Here is a 14,112-nt window from a genome sequence, read left to right as displayed (position 1 = left end):
ATTACAAAGTACACAGTTGTTGAATCACACTGTTGTATACCTGAAACTAATGTAACACTGTGTGTCAATTACACTTCAATTAAAAAAAAATGTAGTATCTGATATCTTTGTCAAAGTATTTAAATACCTTTGCATAAGGTTCTGTGCAAACATACTACGTAGTCTATCCACCAGAGGCCAGTGTAGGATTGTTCCCTCAACTGCATAGTCTTACACGATACAGTAGACCCCACATTCCACAATATATACCATAGACATGGTTTTCTGACTCCATCAAGGAACAGGACGCGGACAGCTAACACTGTAAACAAATATTTTACCTATTTTATATTGTAGATTCAAGATTTCTTTAATATTTAAACTCGATGTTTCTCTTTTAAGTCATAAATCATCCCTATAAATGAAACGACGCTGGAGTACATCTTTAAAACCTACCGGGTACCTTCACATATGTGTCACCTGATTCACATCCCAATCATATGAGACACACGGAACAGGAAAAATTATCCCTGATTTACAGATTCAGAGAGATCAAGTGGCAGGTCTGCAGTGTCAAAGAATTAATACATGCCTAGACCAGGTCTTCTGAATCCTAAGCTCCAACAGAACCCTTTCCATTACACCGGCCCTGCCCGCAACAAAATGAGAAATATAAGGGCAGTCCACTAAACTCTTCATAAAACTAAATCCCAACAGCCTAAGAAATTTTCCTTCACCCTGAGATCAGGCTCTTCCTCTGCTGCCTACTCAGCGGTGCATCGACCTAGACACCTTTTTTATTCACACGGGTTGGAGAAAGGCAGGGCAAGTAATTTTTTCTCTCTCCTTTACAAATAAATGCTTTTTAGGGGTTTTCTAGCTTTATGAGGTAGAACAGCAACTTCTGCACAAATCTGTCACAATCTAGGGCTCATTCATTGGCATACAGCATTAGGGCAATGCAAGAACACATTTAAATTGTTACAGGTCTTTCACACTCCCTCATTTTTTGAGGGTACTTCAGCATGTCCCTCATAATTTTTTTTTTAAAGCTTGAAGTCAGAAAAGGAGAAAAAGTCTGAAAACAATCATTCTGATTGTTCCTTTTTAAACTCATAGCGAGTGTTTATTCTAATCTACTTATTCTTTGGTCTGAGTCCCCCAGACCAAAGGCAATATTCTGGATATTATTTTATCAGCACTATGCAAAGAGTGGTTAGTATTACTTTACCAATTGACCTCTAAGCATTCAATCTGTTTGACTGCTAGTGTGCCTTCACACATCTAGAGCATTTGAAACACGGAGCACACAGAAATAAGTAAGAATGACATCTCAGACTAGAGGACTCTGTCTCATTTATTTTATATTCCCAGATTTTAGCTCGATGCCTAAAATATAGGACAGGAACACAGTTGAAACTGAAACGATCTCAACATTTGCAAGAACTGCATGGATACTTTAACTGAGCAGTGTTGCTATCAATCCTGGAAATAGTCTTTTTTTTTTTTTTGTAAGATATGTGAATGAAGTGTTGGTGTCTTCACCAAAAGGTGGCACCTAAGGGTTCTGAGGAAATAAATGTATAGACCCTATGTACAGACTTGTGTATAAACAACTTTTGTATATACATAGAGGATAGCTTTTTTGAACTTATACAGCTGTACATAAAAGTAGCTGATACTAGTTAAGCCTGTGTCAACATTTTTTTTTCCACTTGTACATTTGGGACTTTTTCTTTTGGTTGATTAAAGTTGCATATGCTAAGTGTGTGAATGAAAAAAAAATAAAATTAAATTAAAAAAAATTAAAAAAAAAAAAAAAAGCTTAACACCCAGAAATTAGATGACTGGCTACAAGTCACAAAAAGCATAACTGATGGAGAAGAAAGGGAAAATGCGGCACTTGATCCAAAATCCCTTTTTTCTAATCAGCAATCCATACACATAAAACCAAATGCGAAGGTAGACTTATGGTAGGCTTAGCCCAGAAACACATGAAGATAGTATGATTCTTCTCCGTGCTTCGAGGACAATGAGCTACCTCGCACCACTTTAATCTATCTCATTTGGAGGAATTCAAGTGAGGGGGTGGGGAGATAGTAACAACCTCAGACTAGACAGACTGTGGTTTGATTTTCATACAAAGATGAGTTGGGTTGCAATAAAGTTTCCTGTTTGAATCCTTTTGGGTTTAGCTGACCATTTCAAAGAAAATATTATTGTTCCACGGCTGAAAGATTCCAGATTTGAAAGCCACTCACATTTGAATACAGACCCACTCAACTGAATCAAAGAACACAGTCTTACAACCACCTTGGTTTCAAGTTAAGGAATTTATTCTTTCTCTTCAAGTATAACAATACGTTGAACAGTGATTAGTAAAAAATATAATGTCTCAAGTGAAAGACAAACACATCCAAAACAACTGTGCATTCATTACTGTTTCCATCAGCTACTTACAGGTTGACTGTGACCATCTTAAAAGTTTATTTGGCCACTAGCAGTTTTCTGCTCCTATTTTGTAAAAGTTCAAGATTCCATTTGCTAAGAAAATTCACCTCTCTCATTCATATGCACACACAATGTATATATATAATATATACATGTTGAAAACATACAAAGAAAATTATTCTTTATTTGTACACCAACCAAATTAAAAAGCTATGATATTTTATTTCACTGAGAAAACACACTGGAAATTTATTGCAACAAAATACTATGCATTAAAAACACTGCCAAAAATAAATTTAATGGTTATAATTCAAAATGTTGTAAATACTTAAACACATTTTCTCTCCTTTATCCAATTACACCTGAACTACAGGAGACACAAAACAAATGATCATCTATGGACCAAACATTCATGTGTAGAATATGAATTGTAACAAACGCAGCTGAAGATTTACGCTAATACATCTAAAACAAAATAGCTTAATAAGCTCAAAATGTATCATAATTTGCAGGGGGGGGAATCTCCTTCCAGCACTGAACTGGTGGTTTTCTGTGTTTCCTAATTTGTCAATCTGTTCCCTAAATGTAGTGATTTAGTGATGACAAAAGAAATAGAGAAACAAATGAAAATTGCTTAACTATAGTTTACAGATGTTCCCCCAGAAAAAGAATAGGTTAATGCTGCTGGTGCTATTTCTTCCACAGGGCTCTGCTATAAACTCACTTTGTGCAACACTTTTTCCTCCTTCGGCCTTCTTGGTGATATTTGGTACTGTGTTTTGACAAAGAAGTCACATCCATATGGCTACTGATATAAAAACCAATATAAATCAATATAAAACCACGAACTTTTTTCTTCTTTTATTCTTTTCAGCAATACCAAAAAGTAAAAAAGTAAAAAAGTCAATATAAAACCACGAACTTTTTTCTTCTTTTATTCTTTTCAGCAATACGAAAAAGTAAAAAACCTCGAAGCTTTGACAGGGCTTCCTTATTCTCTCCCTTGGGATGCCAGGCTAATTAGTGGGGTTTTCCTCATATGATGCCTCCTACAACTTTCTCTTGAGGTTAACATGGCAATGACCTATGTCTTAAGTCAAAGTAAGTTTACTGCTATTTGCCCTGTTTTCCACTGTGCGCTTCACTGTTAAACTCATATTTGCAAAAGTGCCTCCCAAGCTGCTTTTTTTTTTTTTTTCTGTGTGGCTAACGGAAAAAAGAAGAAAAAAAAAAGAGAGAGAGAAACAGAAAGACACTGCAAATGGCCTGTGAAGTAAAAACACCACTCACTATTCAGTAGGGAATTAAAGTGAGTGATAACAACGGCACAGAAAACGTGGCGTGAGTGCCACCTGGAAGCAGAAAGCCGGGCAGTTCGTTTCCAGCTTCCTCTGGCAGGCAATCTGCCAGTTGCAAGGGTATCAAAACAATGTTAAGCCCGCTGGTCTCTGTCTAATTCTCGACTGAAAACAACTGCAAAAGGCTACACAGCAAGGATTATTTGTTGTTGTTGTGTTTTCTTTTTATGAGAGAAAGCTGTTTTTATGCTCCACTGAAATTCCTTGCCTGCTCTGAGATTGGTAAGAGGGCCAGCTGCTTTCTATATTTTTCTCTGCGGTATTTTTCTACAGCAGATTTTAAATGCATCCTTCAGACTGGGAAGAGGCTCTTTGCACCCCTATGGAAGTTTAAAGATGCGTTTTTCTAACATTACAATTCAAGAGAGCTTTGGGGACCAAAATGATATGTCAGCTTTGGAGGTGTGCTGTTTTATGCGCTGTCACCACTTTCATTTTTAATTACATTTTTTAGAAGTTGTCACGTATGAGAAGTGATATTCCTTTGGCTGAACTGACAACTCACAACTTATCAGGCCGGAAGTGTAAAAGCAAATCCCAGCCCAGGATTCTAAGCTCTTGACAGAACAGACGCTCAATAAGGAAAGAAACAAAAGCCTCCTGAAATGAGAACTGCACACCTTTGAACAAGTCACTCGGCCTCTGTGGGCCTTGGCCTCTCCCAGGAAAGACACTTGTGACTCATCTTTGACTCCTTCTTCTCCCTCATCTGGTGTCATTCACCTGCTGCCAAGTGCTGTGAGAATCTCATCAGCCTTCCCTGCTCTACGTGTCCCCCTCCACTGCCCTGCTCCACATCTCCACAGACATACTTCAGCTCAGGGTCCTTGCTGGTCTCCCTGACTCTAATTGTTTCTCTCCTTTTCTTCCTCTGCCTTTCAAAATCACTTGCCATGTCTGCTTCTCTGTGTGGGGGACTGCATTATTAGAACTGTCGTCTAAACCAGTGGTTCTCAAGACTAGTGGTACAGCCAGCCATATTATCAGTTGAGAGCCCTGTGAACCTAAAAATTCCAGATCCCTCACTATAGAGCCTCTTGTTTATTAAGCCCAGGATTGTGTCTGGATATCTTTAATCTCATACGAGTTTGGTATTATAAAAGGTTTTCTGGGGGCACCTGGGTGGCTCAGGGGTTGAGCGTCTGCCTTCAGGTTAGGTCGTGATCCTGGGGTTCTGAGATCGAGTCCCGCATCGGGCTCCCCGCGGGGAGCCTGCTTCTCTGTCTGCCTATGTCTCTGCCTGTGTCTCTGTGTCTCTCATGAATAAATAAATAAAATCTTTAAAAAATAGTAAAAATAAAAATAAATAAAACTTAAACTAAGTGAAATTTAAAACTCAGTAGGCAGCACTAGCTACATTTCAAGTACCCAACTGCCTGCCACATGTGATTACAGCCTCTGTTTTATTGGACAATGCAGACCTAACGATCACATAATAAGGTAACTGTACATTCCTGAAATTTGCAATGGTGATAGAGCATTGGCATAGCTTCTTAAAGAACTAAACGTGAATAAAATAAAAAAGATGGATTAAGCTCTCATGATTACATAAGATTACTAAAAACTAAGAAAAATTGAAACCCCTTTAGAGGCTTTGAAACTCTTAAGAGTTTGGAACAATGAAAGGCCAGACCAACACCAGTCTGTAAAGCCACAGGCACTGGCCATTTGTCCTGAATATTCTACCTTAGAGGGAATTTAACTCAAATATTAACAAGTATCAATGGAGAAGGGAGGCTGAATTGATGCGGTATTTTTCAAAGATATGTTGAAAGAATAATAAAATGCTTAAAAGCACAAAGTATTGCGAGCAAAATGAGAATGGCATAAAGAAAACTAGAAACGAAATCACACATCAAAATCAGAAACAAGATCTTTGATCTAGACATAAAGAAACAGGTTAAAGTAGATAAATACAGCAGTGCCTAGGAAGCTGTTATATGGTAATACAGAAACTGGTAGGATCACTAGGGAACTGGAGCCTGTGCGTTTTAAGATTGAGAGAATGAAAAACAAAGACTTATTTAACAATCATAAAAATCACAGTAGATTCATTTCAATTTCCAAACTATTTTAAGTTAAACAGTTGGTAAAGTGCGTAACTTGAGAGAAAATTGATCATGTCGCCTGAAGAACAAAATCAGAACAATAAATGTGTGTGTGTGTGTGTGTGTGTGTGTGTGTGTGAGAGAGAGAGAGAGAGAGAGAGAGAGAAAGATTGAGAACTGGATGTAACTACTGTAACCCCATCCCACCCCAAGGTTTCTACTATATGTAACAAAATGGACTTGAAAAGATTGAATGTCCATTTCTAAGTCACTGGCTTCTTAAATATAGAATTTCGGTGTGACTGCGATATGAGAAGTCACTAACACTAAAAAATGGGAGTAGATGTCTCCCAAATCAGATCATGGGGTAATCCTGGTGTGGAAAGAAATTAGAAATGACTCTCACCCTTACTAAAACAAGGCTACGTCTCCACCTCCGCCATACATTAAAGAATATACACATTAATACTAAGACAAATGGAAACATGATCCAAAGGACAATCAACAATGGAGGCATTTTTTAACATTTTTAACTTGGCTCTCAGCTGTCAAAACTTCCTGCGCTCTATTTTATTTATGTCTTAGGACCCAAGGCAAGTTTTGGTTCAGTGGTTACCGCAGACTCACCGTGGGCATCCTCTCCAATGGGTAGATTTTACTGCCCTCCCCACCCAAGGGCTGGACGGCCCTCCTCTGAGCTGTCAGAGAACTTCATGCCTTTCTCCATGATGATACTCATTATCATTCACTAGTGTAATGTTTTATTTACTTATCTATCTTTCTTCCTGGACTATGAGTGCTTGAAAACACAAACTATATCTTATTTCTGGATCCTCAGCACCTAAAACAGTATCTAGATTGTTAAGATACACTGAATGAATGAATGAATGAATGAATGAATGAATGAATGAATTAGCAGAAAATTAAATATACATTTGCATATCTGTGTTTTTATAACATAAGCAAATGATAGAAATATGTCGGACGAGGAAAAAGCACTTTTTTCCTTTAGATGGGAAGTTTAGAAAGACCTGTAAATTAATCACATTCACAAAGAAATGGAGATGCCAAAGATTGAAACTTGGCCTCTTATCTTTACCCACAGTAATATCAACAATATAATAACATCTTCACCAATAATGAGTAAAACTAAAATCTGCACACTGATTTTCCTAATACAAATTTTACAACTCGGTCTTACTCTCTTGAACTGATGACACTACTGAGAATTCAATTATAACCACCTGTTTAAAACAAATAATTAATGTGTCTCTTTAGACATTTTGATAGAACATTGTATCTATTACCAAGTATGTACCATTGTTTAAAACACCAGAGTTGCTTTAAAAAAAAAAAAAAAAAGCAAAAACAAACCCTGCAAAACATGATGAACATCAGCTTACTGGAGAAAGGATTTTGCTACAATATTTACAGTTTCCAAAGATTTTTAACAGTCTGTAGCAGCTATGCGAACTTCTTTCAATCAGGCTATAGTTTAATTTTTTCATGGAAATATTTTTAATAGGATTACTGACCCTTTTAACACTCTTGGAAAGAAAATGAATCCTATAAGCATTCTGGCATATAACTATTATAAAAATAAACAGAACAGTCAATCAAGGGAAATTGTAATAGATTCTAGAAACCAAACTTAGTCAAGAAATGTACACGACTATGCGAGGTGATAACCACTTACGGAGGGAAGATTCTACACATCAGCAAAACAACCAAGCACAGCAAGACAAATGAAGGGCTGGAAAGAAGGGGGAAAGTTTGAAGAAACAGCTTTCATGTTTTCCTTAAAACAGAACTAACCACATTCACTTCGCTCAATCCCGCGGGCTATCACTCGACTCCTAGGCTGTCCCTAATTGCTGTTTGGCTTTTCGGAAGGTACTTCAATGTTTCAGGGGGGACAAGGATGCTTACTGATTTAAGACACATTTTTGCACTCACAATTCTTTATGCTTTAGGAGGAATTTTTTCAGGTCATTAGTTTATAATGTGAACTGGCGCCTAGGGATATTTTGAAAGGAGAAAAAAAAAAAAAGAAGAAGAAGAGTGTGCTTGGAAATGCAGTTTATGTGACTTGCGTCATCATTTATTTCAGCTCAGTTTGAGACCCAAAACTGAGCTTGAAATGAAGTCACCACATCCACAACAGTTTTTCTCAGCATGCAATGACCTTACAGAAATTTGAAAACAGTATATATCCCTTACCCTCAAAACAAAAACATCACAACCTCTTCAAAATATCCAAGTGCCTGCAAGAAGTTCTTACGTTCTCAGAGCATGAAAATAAAGTCAGCTTTACAAGTAATTTCCAAAATAATTTGGATTATCAAATACCATTGGCATTCAAAACGTATTCATCCTGCTAGCTTTAGCCTTGTTTCCACAACCCCAATCCACCATTCACACTGCCCTGTTTGGGAGAAAGAAAAACCATCTACCCAAACCGAGTTCATACACCAGAAGTTGATTTGGCCATTAATCTAGATTCATTTGATCCACATCTCATGTCAAAATAGATCATTCACAGCCCCAAAGTAAACTAGACATTTCCTAATTTTTCCATTAAGTGTAAATAAAAACATAGTCCACAGTTTAAATGTGTAAACAAGACAAATATCGATATTCCAACTATCTTACTGAAGAAACAGGGTAGAATCACTTTTCTTCACTGTAAATATCCTTCTTGCATATTTGTTAAGGACAGGAATCATGACTTAAAATCACGAAGTCAAGTATCTTGAAAGGGTCATCACCCCCACCCCACCCCCAAGATTATGAAACACCCTGTTCTCAATCGGGTACACATTAGAATCACCACAGGAATTTTTTAAAAATACAGATTCCTGGGCCCCAGCTAAGATTCAGAGGGGGCTCTAGGATCACCATGCTCTAAAAGCCCCCCCAGGTGAGCCCAAAGTGCAGGAAGGTGGAGAACCAAGTGTAGATCCATGCGGATCAATAACCCACAAAGGACCAAGTGGAGAGACCAAAATGTTTAACAGCAGGTCCGTCTGAAACAGAACCCAGAACAAACATTACAAGCTCAAACACCTACAGGAGCCACTTGGGTGAATGAAGCATGCAAGGTATATATACAGATGTTTTTAGAATGTGTGAGTGCCAGAGGGTGTGACAGACGACAGGGGGGCGGGGCGGGGGGGGGGGGGGGTGGGATACGGTGCAAGGGTTCCCAAGCTCTAGCTGCTATTGTCATTGAGGAAATAAAAGGTAACAGGTCTTCCCTCATCATCAGAAAAAACAAACAAACAAAAACCTACAAGTCAAGATTTTCATGTAAAATGTCCCAACTTTTAAAATTTCGCTCAATTGAAAAAAAAACGTAAGACACATAATGAAACACAACATGGGCCTGGCCTTTAGGTTTCAGTTCATCACTTCTTGTCTAAAGGCTTGTTTCCATTCTATAGAAACCCTAGGCGCCATCACCATCACAATGACAACACAGTACCCATTCATTCAGTATTTAGGTGTTAGCCACTATGCTCACTTTTACTTGGATTACCTTACTTAACCTTTATCAACCTTTAAGGTACTATTATTACCTCCTTTAGTCAAACCCTTCCCCTAAGCTCACATACCCATTTGGATGCCAGGATCCAAATGAACAGTGTGACTCCATAGCCTATCCTATACTATATTTCTTAAAAGCTTTAAATACACCTTAAAAAACCTCTACTCTTTGCAGGTACAAAAATAATTGTAATAATTGTAAACAACTGTTTCTTCAAAAATAAAGCAATTCTACAAAATGATTTCTCAGGTCCTTTTTAATTCTCAAATGTGATGGCCCTGATACAACTCTTGGTTGTATAAAAATGTTGGTATTGACATGCATCGGACTCGCACGCCTGATATGAATCACCTGATCAAAGGAAAGGAATGAATGACGCTTATTAAATAGTCTTTTTGAAAAGGCAGGAAAGACTTTAAATTATAATAAAATTATTTCTCACTACTGCTGTAGAAAGTTTACTTCTCCATTTTACCTTTTGAAAGATGAGTAAAAGTGCTCAGAAATTCTTCATATGTTTGCTCATGGCAATTAACAAACTTATCCAAGACTTCTTCAATTAATCGATCTTCATCCATGACCTCCAATTCTGGTATTTGGGCAGTCATTCCTAGTCATGAGGCCACTTTATCTAGGAGACAAAGAAAAACATCGGCTAGAGAGAGCCTCCCTGAAAATACAGAAATTCAAAGTCTTTCAAGGTGAGACGGACTTCAAAGGGTATGTGAACCACCCACCCAATGACAACAGTAACAGCTAATATTTATTAGCTACTTATTTAGCACGTTATTATGTATCAAGGGCTGTTCTGGGCATGTTAATGCTAACTCCATAACAATCCGAGCTCAGGCTGCCAGAGCCAGTAGGTAGAAGTAACTGGTTCTAAAGCCAGATTCTAGAATCCATGACCTTACACACTTTACCATGTTTCGTTCTGTCCACTGTGCGACACTGCCCCTACCATGTACTATCCTACGATTGCTGCCAAACGATTGACTTGTCTGTGCTCTAACACACCCCGGGACTAGGAGCTCTGAGCATTCCAAAGAAACCTCTGGAAAGCTCTATTCAAGGCTTCTTTTAAATCTCTCTCCCTGTACATTTCCCCAACACGGTCCCTGAGCCCCTGAGATCATATTGAATCATTTCAATCCTTCTTATACATGACATCTTCCCAAATATTTAAACAGGCCTATTCTGCTCCTTCTCAATTTTATTTCATTCACCTTAGTTTCTTTTTTCAAAACACAGCTCAGAATTCGGTTTCTCTCTAAAGGCTGGAGGCTTCCATCTCCTATCACCACAGAGAGCTCATCATAATTTCTCCGTGCTGCCTCTGCACTGGGTCCACACCGATCATATTGTAGCTGTGTACATTCCTGTGTCCTATTAGACAGGAAGCCCATGAAAGGCGGGGCGGGGCCCATGTCCTTTCGTCTTTGGATCCCAAAATGTTTAACAGCCCAGGATGTGGCATACGGCTGGCAGCCAATCCAAATGAAGCTAAAATTACTCATCGGAGTGAGTACGGTAGTAAAATACTGCTAGATGCTGGCAAAACTCTCAGCTAAACTTGCCCAATTATTTCACCTGCGCCTTACATGACATGGCTTTTAAGTGCTTCCACCCTCCTGCTCAATCTACCTGGAGATTTCACACTGCTGGCATCCCTTTAAAATATGCCATCCAGAAATGAAGCCAAGGCTACAGATATGGTCTGGATCCAGTGAGTTCCAAATACTGCACTCCTGCTATGTAGCTGAAGTGCAGCCACATTGCTGGTAGCCTCTTCACACACATTGTCACTTCATTTAGCCTACTGCTAAATGCCTGTCAGCTAAGACACAATGCCTCAATCCTTGAAGTCTGAACTTTGTTTTTCCCTTGTGATCTTTCATCTTGTTAAATTCCACTCATTCTGTACGAAATATCATTCCTGCATAGCTTTGAGAAATTCACTATCTACAGAAAGCAGAAGAGTAATCACTGCCTAAGTAGTCAGAATAATTCGTGGGGGATAATAAAAAGAAGCAGGTTCTCCAATAGCCTACAGCAGGAAGAGAAAGCACCAAGCTTCTATTTTTCCAAAACAAGAGTAAAATTTTGTTATCTGTTATTAACTTTATTTGTTTGGTATTTACCAAAGGTTCGGAAAGACACAAAAATGATGCCCAACCTCATTTGGGGGCAAGACCTGATCTGAATTGACAGGGAAGTACTTATGGCTTTTATTTATTCTACTCAGTGTGACTACTCATACGTTTCCCTGAAGAATTATTAACGGGCTTGCTCTTGAGGTGCTTTCCCAGACCCCACTGGAGATTTTGTGTCACCCCACTAGAGATTTTGTGTCATACATGGCATTATCCTGGGTTACCTTTCTAAACTCCAAAAAATTCTGAATTCTGAAACACATCTGACCCTAAGGGTTTGTAATAAGGAACTGTGAATCTACACACAGCTCACAGGATCGCTATGAGGATCAAATGGGCACACGCAGCCCCACAGAAGTGTTAGCTGCGATGATCATGACGGTAACAGATCAGCCTTAGTTATTCTGTCCTTTGCCTACACAAAGACCTGCTTTGACTGCGACCCCTCGGACTCTGAAGGCACTGATGTCACCTAAAGATAAACAAGATAACCCCTCATGCTTTACACCCCCAGATAAAACACGGTGTTGGAGAAGACCAAGAACCACAAGAAATAAAATAGAACTAAAATGAGTATTTTAAATGTAGCTGTATATGAACTCAAAATGAGGGAAACTGTTTCAAATTATTTGTACCTGAAAATTAAATATAGGAAGAAGCATCAGTTAGGGTTTATGCAAATTTACCTGTAACACTGCCAGGCTTCAGCAAGCCAAAGTTTAATAAATTATGCTGCAGTTGCTAGATAAAAAAAAATAATAAATAAATTTGAAGGTGGCTATTATTTCACTGTCAGTAGGGCATGTACTTAATTACTAGAATGTTAATGTCAATCTGCTTTTCCCGAATTGGACCCCAGCAAAATTCCAACTCTGGATGACATCAATCTCTTCCTCAAACCATCTTGGGTAATCTACTTCGGCGAGCAAATACCAAACAGAAGCAGCCAGGTTGTGTTACATTGCTGTAAATGTCTCCTTGTGGATGCTTTAAAAGTGATAATAGAAATTCTTTCAAACTTCCTTTCCAATTCTCAAAGTGGTATATTTTGAGGTTTTAGCCTTAACACGTCGTAGTTTTACCAAAGGGAAATAATTAACAGTCTTTGACAGCAAGGATTCAACCTCCTTCGAGGTTTAATTTTATTCATGTGGTGATCACAATACAGAAGAGGTAGTGTTTCTATTGACTTTTTATGAAGACTTCTGGAAAATCCAGTTTCATAAACTGTCATTATTTAAAGAGTTTAACAAATACCCACCTTCAAATTCAGAACTTTCCTTATCTACAAAAATACATAACCTAATGCTAAAAGTCCCCAGGGACTGACGGAGCAGATAATCATTTACCAGACAGTCAAGCGGTTTATGCAAATCCTAGTGGTTTTCTAGAAGGAAGCGATACTTTTTCAGTTGCCATTCACATGTTTTTATCATGAAGTATTTTTCTAAATAAAAAAAAAGGGAGAGAGAGAGACACTTGCCCATAACAGGGTTCTTTGTTTTGGTTTGGTTTTTAAGTTTTAAGGCTTACAGCAGCACCCGGCTAGCTCCATCAGTAGAGCATGAGACTCTTAAGGCTTAGAGACCCCACATAAAAGACCCAGAACATGCTGTGATGATAAATATATGTATAGAAAATATTGGCCAGTAAATCCCACACAACACTTTGAATATCACAGTTTCTAGGAGGGAACACGGGGAGGGAGTGTCTTCCTCTGCCTGGACTACTAAATTTCACAGGAAGACCACAGGCTTGGTTCTCTTCCTCTCCAGTCACTGAGAGGTGGAGAGAAAAATCACATAATCTTCCTGGGGTCCTGTTTTCTACTACCAAATAATGAAACTAACAATCACTCAAGCCAGTTGGTGTTCTGTGCTCTCTGAAAGGACGTTTTTATGAAATATTGCATGTGGAACTATCACCATTGGTTTAGCACATCTTGGACGTTTATCTTCAGATCTCTGCCTAACACAACCTACCTAAACACAATACAATTTCAGAGGCAAAGAGTGGTTAAGTCTTTGGAAACAAGGCGCCATGAGGTAGTCTCCTCCTAATGTGTGTAACCTTTTAACAGCACAGAGAGTTGTGTGTTGGCAAAAAAAAGGGGTTGCCAAAAAAAAAAAGGGGGGGTTGTCTTTTTTAAGCTGTGAGGTTTACTGATAATATTCTCAAATAATAAATAATAACACATTTTTAAAGAGTTGTGCAGAGGCTGTCAAAATCCACTTTCTCAAATTTCATAGTTCTGCTCAACAAGAATCTCCTGCTATGCTGGCTGGTAAGATGGAATATTATCAAAAGAATTCACCTTGCCTACGGAAATGAAGCCATCAACCTTGGTATCTCACAGGTTGGGTCTTCTTTTATATTTTGGAAAATGGGCAAATTTCTAAAAGACCAAATTATACGTCAAGTGTACAGATTTATATATGTGATAGAAGAGACCTGGTTTCCTCTCCCTTGACTGAACTACACCTATTTTGCATCCTCTAATATTTTTCGTGTCTTTTAGATCATATTAAAGAGAGAGAAAGAAATCCAATGACTGGAAGTGTCACAGATTCTCAGGG

At 38.3% G+C, this 14,112-nt stretch overlaps 1 protein-coding gene across 1 annotated transcript in view; it reads right to left on the bottom strand.

The window, feature by feature from the left end:
• IFTAP (intraflagellar transport associated protein) overlaps positions 1 to 14,112 on the bottom strand; it is a 64,008-nt gene that overhangs the window by 37,358 nt on the left and 12,538 nt on the right. Inside the window, exon 2 of the mRNA XM_026012848.2 lies at positions 9,859 to 10,014. Coding sequence (XP_025868633.1) covers positions 9,859 to 9,991 — 133 coding nt within the window. The 5' untranslated portion in view covers positions 9,992 to 10,014. The remainder of the gene's footprint in view (positions 1 to 9,858; positions 10,015 to 14,112) is intronic.

This window comes from Vulpes vulpes, chromosome 5, assembly GCF_048418805.1.
Source record: "Vulpes vulpes isolate BD-2025 chromosome 5, VulVul3, whole genome shotgun sequence".
NCBI classification, from domain to species: Eukaryota; Metazoa; Chordata; class Mammalia; order Carnivora; family Canidae; genus Vulpes; species Vulpes vulpes.
This window is presented reverse-complemented; position numbering and strand designations above follow the sequence as displayed.